We start from the raw sequence: 8,623 nt of genomic DNA, 5'->3' as shown, positions 1-8,623 counted from the left end.
AGGTGGCTGCTCCTGCAACTCTGAATTCTCCTCTTCTGTGCTCCGTACAGGCAACCATGAGCGATCGAAAGGCAGTGATCAAGAATGCGGACATGTCCGAAGAGATGCAGCAAGATGCTGTGGAGTGTGCTACTCAGGCCTTAGAGAAATACAACATTGAGAAGGACATTGCTGCTCACATAAAGAAGGTAAATGTTTGCTTGCAACGTCCTCCTGAAGTCTCTCTGCAGATGAAAAATCCAGCAGGGAGAATGCTGCTGGGCAAGTAGCTCTAGAGAAACAAGTTCTGGAGACACTAGATAATCAAGTTGGACTTTCTCTGGAGGCTGGTGTCCTTATGTTCCTTTCCCCACCCTTGACGTGGACTTTTCCAGGTGGTTCTGCTTTTCTCTGGCAGTGCCTTCTCCTGAAGCCTTTTCTGCTGCTGTCCCATTGTGCAGGTGAACAGAGAGTGGCAGCTGACTGTCCCTGTGACTGATGAGCTGGTACAAAACACAGGGCCTCTATTGAGCTTATTTAAGAAGTGGTGGCTTGCTGACCTTGTAATAAGTGGTTTTGATTTTTTTTCCCCATGACATGCAAGACAAACTGTTCATGCTAATGGAGAACAGATGGTTCATAGCTTACCATTTGTCAGATTTTCTGTCTAACTCCTACTGGGAGCTGATTAAGCTGTAAGTAGTTGAAGGGTTTGGTTGAGCAGAACACAAACTGTTGCATGCTCTCACAAAAAGTCTCTTCAGCTGACAGCTGTTAGATACTGCAGTACATAACCACTGACTGCAGTTTTACTCATAGTAGACTTGTACACACGACTTCATTTGAAAGTCATAGCAGGCTCCTGACTACAGTATGGCAGAGAATTTTCCATCAAGAGTCCTTTCAACATCCTTGTTGAAAACAACTAATGAAGTCAAAATAATGGCTTAGGCTGTAGAGATTCAGAACAAGCAGTGAAGTTCTTAAAAGTTACTGTTTGAGATCATGGTGTAATTTGGGGGGAAGTTACTTCCCCCAATATGTTTTAAGCTTATTCCTGCTCAACTTGGAAGCACTCTTTTTTTTTTTTTGTCTGACTAGGTAGCAGATGAGTTAAAGTGACGGAAGAGTCTTGCACTTAAGAGCAAGAGCTCCTTCATTGCCTTCTTCCAAAAGTGGTACTTGTTAACAAGTGACGTATCATTGCAAAAAAACCCAAAACATTAGACAAGAATAGTACAATTCTCATGAAAATGCTGAATTTCTAGTTCTCTCTTCTGTAGGAGTTTGACAAGAAATACAATCCCACTTGGCACTGCATCGTGGGAAGGAACTTTGGCAGCTACGTGACTCACGAGACCAAGCACTTCATCTACTTCTACCTCGGCCAAGTCGCTATTCTTCTCTTCAAGTCTGGTTAGAACCACAGACTGTTACCGAAACTTGCACCTGGTTACAGGACTGCGCACTAACTCCAAACAGCCTCCTACCTTCAGCCTTCCTGAGGAAGCAGACCTTGATCTTCAGGTCTTTTGTTGTATTGTTAATAGTCAGGGATTTTGCTGTAGCAGCTGGTATTTTCCTTGTGGCTATAAAAAAAGCAAAAGTGTCTTCCTTGTATTTATTTTCTTTCAAGAGATGGCTTCTTTGCTAATAAAACTGTTGGAACAAGTTTATTCTTTAAGAGTTTTCTCTGCCCTCTTAGTGCTTGCATTACCCTCTTTATTCCACTCTGAATGAAGGAGGAACATCCCCACCTCCGTTTCCACCCTAAAATCCACAGCATCTGAAGCCTGAGCTAATCTATGAATACATCATCAGTCAGTAACTGAGAACAACAGGAGACAGTTTCCCTGAGAGGAAAGAGACTGCTTTTCAGTTCCTGATAAGCCCATTTTCAGTAGGCACAATCTCCAGTGCCAGTTCTGGAGTTCAGATACATGGTGTTGCTTTTCTGATTTCAAGGGAATTGGTGAGTTAAAAGCAATAGTCTTTTCATCCCTAGTTTTCAGAAGAGAAAAATTTTTATACTAGTTTGTTACACAACTATTACTGTAGAATGTAAATTTACTTTCTCTAAGTTTTATTCTGTCTGTCTATCCTGCTACAGAAGCATCTGTTCAACAGTTTAGTTTAAATAACTGAACAAAATGCACAGTATTTTTATGTAGACATTATGGATCTAGCACTGACAGGAAGATTTCATACGGAGCTAAAAACATGTCATCTCATTCGAGAAGACAGTTATGTGGTCATTCACCTTCCAAAAAAAAATTTCGTTCTTAGAAAGGAAGCTTTCTTACAAAGGTTAAAATATTAAGTTAAAAAAGTTGATGCAGAGCTGTTTTATTTCACAAGCCTTCCATTTGCCTTTGAAAGGAGTAAAGAAATCATGGGAAAAAATTCCTCAAAGTCCACATGAGAAAGATAATGACAGCTTAATAAAAATCTAATAAATCCAAGTTACTTGGTATGATATCCTCCATGAAGCTTAGTGAAAAAAAAAGGAGGCATCTTATTCGAAGTTTATTTCTGTGTCCACACCACTGGTAACTGAAGTTGCTTCATTTGTCAGCATTGCTTAGTTTTGGCCATGTTGTTTACGTTGTACTTGAAGGGAAATGCAAGTGTAAGAAACGCTATAGGAGTCACTCGATTCACAGGCTTCTTGAGGAAAAAAGGTAGCTGATGTTCTTCTGGGTCTGACTGCTGAGCAAGTTCTTAAAACTCCTCTTCACTAGTGTTAGAACTCCTCTTCTTGATAGCATTAAAATTCCACAGTTTTCATATTCCTCAGGAAAGTTACACTTCCTGTGTTTTGCTACATAGTAGACTCACAGTTTAAAACCTGAGTGAATGGCAACAATGCCCAAGTTTAAATTCTGATAATCCACTTTTAAAAAGCCTGCATCTTCTATCATTGCCTTCAACTCCTCCTGAAAAATAATAGTTCCATAATTACAACAACCTGAAGGCCTATAAGCCAGCTGCCCGCAAGATTATGCTGGGACAGCGTTTTATGTGTTAGTGAATTCAGAGAAATACTGTCTTACCTGAGGGGGGAAACGTCGGATGCTCTCCACTAGATACTGGTAAGACTTCCAGTCACCAGCGATAACCTCACCCAGAACAGGGATAACCTGGAAACTGTATAAGTCATAGAGCCTGCACAGACAGACAGCAAATGCAGATTAATACAAACAAGGTTAAAACCAACCCTCTCCAACACAAGCTGATTATGTACCACTACGCTATGGTGTGTGTATCTGATCTTAAAAGTGCACAACGAGGTGCCCTCAGAGTCTCTCCATCTCTTATTCTGGCTGAGTACAAATAAGAGAGCCTTGTGACATGGCATAAAGTGCCACCATGTTCCTACCTGGAAAGAAGAGGGTTGCTGACGTGACTAAATTCAAGGCACAGAAATCTTCCTCCTGGTTTCAGCACACGATAGGCCTCCTCAAGTGCCTGAGACAAAGCAGATGCGTAAGTTTGCTTCTTTAGAATAGCACCTGCCTATTATCATGCATGTGATGGCAAGTCAGGGATGAACTGAGGGGAGTAAAGAGAATCCTGATTGGCAATCTCCAATATTTACTTGCAGAGAAGAATCCCAAGTACCAAAAAAAAAAACCAAAAATCCGATAAAACCAAACTACAAACACTCTTGCTGTTACAGAAATAGATTTATACCAGGCTTTGTGTCAAAACCATGCTGTCATGTTTGCAATTTTTCTTCTTTTTCCCTACTCTCAGTTGATGAATGTTTGCCAGCAGAGCTCTTGTAATTACAGACCAAACCCAAAAGGGAGGAGGTGACTCAGCTACAAGAAACTGAAAATGAAAAGAGGGCATGATAGATTTTTTTTTTTTTTTTCAATCAAAAGAGAAGATTTTACTCAACTGTGAGGCACACCCAAAGGATCAAAGAAGTGATACTGGGTTTTGGATGAGCAATGTGCAAGAACAGGGAGGAGGGAGAGGAAAGAAGAAAAACTTTGGCTACTTTGAAAATTCCATCCTATATCCAAAATAAAACACCTAAGAAGAACCAAGACAAAATTCTGTTTACAACTGTAAGTTTTTTCCTACAAGAGCACAGCAGAGTTGTATTCAAGAACCTCTGCAAGTTGTACATCTGCTTGGCTTCAATATTGGGTCATGCTCCTAAGGGATAAAATATCAATGGTACACATATGTGACGGGAGCTCTACAAAAGAATCAGAGGGTTGGATGTGTTTTGTATCAAGTCTCCAGGGAGCTATGCTACCAGATGACTGTATCCATGAAGGCAAAGAGCCTGTGCTTCACAAGGGTGCAGACGAAGCATCGTGAAAAGCCATCCGTATTGAGAGAAGTCCAAAGGCATACAGTTCAAGGTGATCTGGAGACAAATGCTACCCCTTCCACAGAAGGAGCATTGCCAAAGTTGTAACACTCCTCCAAAACACAGGCAACTAGTCCAGCTAGACAGGTGATTTAACTTATCTTCATACCCAAGACAGCTAGTCATTCTCGAAGGACAGATATTGTTTAGAACAAACGGTACTACTTACCCTAATTAAAATCATACTCATTCTTCATGGGAAACTCTACTACCAGCCAGTGTGAAGACACTGAGCAGAAGTGGGCTGAACAGGTTAGTTCAACAGCAGCGGTGGCAGCAGCCACTTGCTTCCCACCCTCTGCTCTGGAAGCTCTGCTGGCTCAGGCAGGAAAACAGAATGGGTCAGGAAGCGTTGGACCCACTACAGGTGGGATGTAGATCAGGTGCTTCAGGAAGATTTGAGACATGCAGACTGACTGCACTGTGCATGTGTAGATCCAGTCATATCATAGGTCAGGAGAAGGTGGGCAATGACTGTAGCATTCAGCCCTTTTTGCCTTAGGAAGAGACTGTGTGGCTTGCCAAGCTGGAAGGATTGGGTGCAACTAATATAAATCTAACTTTTTATGACAAAGGTGGGGCATTTAATTGCATTCTTCGTTCAAACAAGTTGCATGCTACATGCCACTTATTTTGAATGTTTCAGGAGTAGACAACAATGTTCCTTCATCCAAAGGAGTTCCTCCTTTGCTTCCTCTGCTAAAATAAAAAAAACGCAGATAAATCATAAGGACCCCATGACAGAATACACTACAGCAACTTACCAGATCAATACGAGTTACATTTCGGATTCCAAAGGCAATTGTGTAAACATCAAACTTATCATCATCAAAGGGCAACTCTTCAGCATTCCCAAGTACCCACGACAAACCTGTAATAAAAGCCAAGGACACAGAATTGAACTCAGACTGCCCTAGAAAGACTAGAACTTATCTATTCCAGAAGGAAATTATTATTAATAAAAGTTATATTTAAAACTGGTACTTCAATTCTGCATTTTTGTTGGAGGAAAGACACCTTGGTCTAGACGCACAAACCTTTAAAGGCCCTGTACTATACAGCTCTTTCAAGCAAAGTAGTTAATTTTGCAGATGAGCCAAAACATTCTTCTGCATATACACGCATGTTGTGCTTACTGTGCCTTATTCTGCCAAAAAGATTTCACCCAAATCTTGCATTGCAGTGGAAAGCAACTAGCTTTCCAGAAACTGGCTGCCATTTGTTTGTAGCAAAGTTGCAAAAAGAGAATCTCTGCTCAAAAGAGTAACTATAAACAACGATTAATGTCTTGCCATCCAAGAATGGCCAAAACACTTAAAACATTTTGCTAGAAAGCTTCCATACATTGTAGAACATGAAAAGCCACACTGTCGCAATCAGCGCTATCAGTACATGATCCTGTTGCAGCTGCGTTGCTTCCCAAACCCCAACGGATCAAGGCCATGTCTATCTGTGGAGCATGGATGTCCCAAAAATAAGACTGCTCAATTTAAAGTTAATAATTCTTAAAGTCACTGTTTTTGGTGACTCAAACGCAAAACTAGCCGGGAAAAAAAACCAAAACAAACCCACCACAACAGAAAAATACTGAAGTCTTCTGCAACAGAGATCAGCAGTTTCAAAGGGCAGCATGCCAGAAACTGACATGGGGCAGAAAAAACCCAACCAAACAAAAAACTACACAAAAAACAGCTGTTGCCAGAAAACATTCAAATTTAATTTTTACTATATATATTTATAGTTGTAGAAAGTATTATATGAAAAGAAGCATGCAACATTATTAAAACAGCAATTATTAGTGTTATTTAAACCTAGACAGTTTGAAAAGACACCTAAGTGAGTATGAAGAAAAGGTTTTGAGCAACAGTAAAACTGTCCCTCAGAATATCCTGTAGTAAAATCACAGGCCAGGAGTTTGTAAGTGGATACACAGAAGGGGCTATCTGCACGCAACAGGAGGAACTGGGGCACGTGCAGTGCAGCCTACCACTCCCACTGGCCAAAATGCACCATCAGCGACTGTGCACCACACGTGTTCCTTTTCACCATGCACAGTCCCCACTGTTGGTGAACGTACAAAAGAAAATAGTGAAAGAAAACTCTGTCCCTTACAATTTTAAGAACAAATTTCAGACCTCAGACAATCAACAGACAAGCAAGCTCAGAAATGCAATTACTACAACACGGAGGAATCACATGAAAACCAGAAGGTAGGACACGTTAAATGGGTATGTGCTGAACAAGGGAGTGAAAAAGGGTAAGAGGTCAGAATTGTGGCACAGTGGGGCATAAGGCAACCCAGGCAACAAGATGACACTTGGGCTTCTACAGCTATGATACACAGAGGAAGAAAATTAAAAAAGGTAAATACTCATTTTGAGAATTTGGTTAAGTCACAAAAATACCTAGAGTGCAGCCAATTAAACAAAACGCTTTTATTTATGGTAGCTGGGAGGCAGCATCAAGCTTTATTTCAGGTCCTAAGCTACAGTCATAAAGCTTTTATACTTACAATGTTGGTACAACTCAGGTGTTCCCAAACTATGATACATAAAAAGAGCTCTGGACAGGCTTGCAAGCTGCTCAGATAAGCGTGATGCATGCAGTCTGCCAGAGCTGGAAGAACCAATGCTTTCACAATTAGTTTGGTTTTTTAAAGAAAATTGAGAGGCAGGCAGGCAACGGCCTGGGATAACCCACCAGCAGGGAGCAAGAGCAGCTGAGAGAACCAATGCCAGCAGCTTATCTTTCAGCCCCTTTCTGCTACTGAGCTGTTCTGTATGTCCTTCAGCGTACACAGTTTGTAGGCTGAAGTCCCAATGGGGGTGTGGGAGCAGGGCGCAGTGAAAGGACGTGCAGGAGATCTCATAACACACACGCAGAGGCTGCCCAGGGCATAACTAATGGCGGTACCCAGGGAAACAAAGTTTGGGAACCTCCTGGTATACTTTACATTGCTAAAATATTTGCCGAATATCCGTAAATGAAGAGAGGATAAACAACTATCATACAAACGCTGAGCCACAAGCAGGACTTCTTTCTCTATGTCTTACTTCATAAAATCAGGCTTTTCAATCAGGATTGGCGTGGTCCCCAACAAATTCTAGATATCAGTGAATTAATCCATTGACCTGCAAACTAACATTTGATATAATTCAGTTTCTCTGAGTATTATTAGCATATGCTCTAACCATGGAAAGTTTTATAGGTTCACAACACCCTTTAGTTCTGGCACTTTTTATTTGCTGCCTTGATTCTTAAAATACCCATTACAAGATCTTTAGTGTAATCATTCTAGGGCTGAGATCTTTTGCATTATCTGCCTCAGTAAAATCAGATTTGTTAGCACAGATATAAACAGCAATTTTCGATTATTTAACCAATTTTGAAGGATCAAGACCTCGTGGACACTTCCATATATTTATTTCTGAAAGTTCAAGTATTATCCAAGAGGATCACTGTACATCTGAACAACTTACTACATACATGCTCACTGAAAAAGTAACTCAACGCTGGCAAATATGCAAGCACAGCTACAGAATACACCATGGCTATATAATGTATACTGCAACCCTGAAGTGGCGATTACCTGATAGCAAGAATTTGATGTATGATAGCCATCACGCACGCTACTGTAATGGTACAACACACAACTCACCTTCGGAGTAGCCAAGGTGCTGTGCCTTCTGCTTCCCAACTTTTAACATTTCTTTGTTAATGTCACAGACAACCACTTGAGAATCCCCTAGGGACTTAAATTTGTCTTCCCGGTAACTCTCAGAAATTTCCTGCCATGATAAATTCTGATGGCGCTTAAGCTTCTGCTGGAGCTGGCGTTCTCGTACAGAGCGAACATAATTAATAAATCGAAAGGCGATGTCACCTGCATTTGTTTTAAAATAAAGATATGTGTGTTGGAATGTTTTCTGACTCCAGGAAGTTGGAACATAAGGCTTTGAACATCAAACTGAGTTAATTTTTATATATATAAAAATAAAACCCACACACATGGGAAGGGAGAAAGAAACACAGAGAGAGAGAGTGTATATTAAAAGTATATATAAAGGGAACACATTAAAAGCAAGAAGTCCATGACTTCCTACAAATGGAAACAGTTTTCTATAACGTATCATGGCAGTACTATTAACACTTTCAGAGCCTTGGAGCAAGATATTACAAAACACAAAGAAGTTAGCTCTCAACCCTCCTCTGTGACAATCAAGTAGATGCTTCACTAGTTTTAGGGACAGGGAACTG

General features: G+C 40.7%; 2 protein-coding genes across 2 annotated transcripts in view; one reads left to right on the top strand and one right to left on the bottom strand.

Annotated features, from left to right (window-relative positions):
- Nucleotides 1-9: 9 nt before the first annotated feature.
- DYNLL1 (dynein, light chain, LC8-type 1) lies at nucleotides 10-1,655 on the top strand. Its single transcript, XM_009707998.1, has 2 exons — nucleotides 10-188; nucleotides 1,263-1,655. Exons 1-2 carry the CDS (start codon nucleotides 57-59, stop codon nucleotides 1,398-1,400), a joined length of 270 nt encoding a protein of 89 aa, XP_009706300.1. The 5' UTR covers nucleotides 10-56; the 3' UTR covers nucleotides 1,401-1,655.
- Nucleotides 1,656-2,746: 1,091 nt separating this feature from the next.
- Nucleotides 2,747-8,623, bottom strand: part of COQ5 (coenzyme Q5 homolog, methyltransferase (S. cerevisiae)) — a 6,172-nt gene continuing 295 nt past the window's right edge. The window contains exons 2-6 of the mRNA XM_009707997.1: nucleotides 8,025-8,249; nucleotides 5,131-5,237; nucleotides 3,359-3,447; nucleotides 3,033-3,144; nucleotides 2,747-2,915 (exon numbers count right to left, since the gene is read on the bottom strand). Coding sequence (XP_009706299.1) covers nucleotides 2,814-2,915; nucleotides 3,033-3,144; nucleotides 3,359-3,447; nucleotides 5,131-5,237; nucleotides 8,025-8,249 — 635 coding nt within the window. The 3' untranslated portion in view covers nucleotides 2,747-2,813. The remainder of the gene's footprint in view (nucleotides 2,916-3,032; nucleotides 3,145-3,358; nucleotides 3,448-5,130; nucleotides 5,238-8,024; nucleotides 8,250-8,623) is intronic.

Source organism: Cariama cristata, unplaced genomic scaffold, assembly GCF_000690535.1.
Source record: "Cariama cristata isolate BGI_N322 unplaced genomic scaffold, ASM69053v1 scaffold24159, whole genome shotgun sequence".
Lineage (NCBI taxonomy): Eukaryota > Metazoa > Chordata > Aves > Cariamiformes > Cariamidae > Cariama > Cariama cristata.
This window is presented reverse-complemented; position numbering and strand designations above follow the sequence as displayed.

Excerpts from the sequence above, each read along its gene's own strand:
- DYNLL1 (XM_009707998.1), top strand. The coding sequence starts at position 57 with ATGAGCGATCGAAAGGCAGTGATCAAGAATGCGGACATGTCCGAAGAG. Across the intron at positions 189-1,262 it reads TTGCTGCTCACATAAAGAAG|GAGTTTGACAAGAAATACAA; the intron begins GTAAATGTTTGC and ends TCTCTTCTGTAG.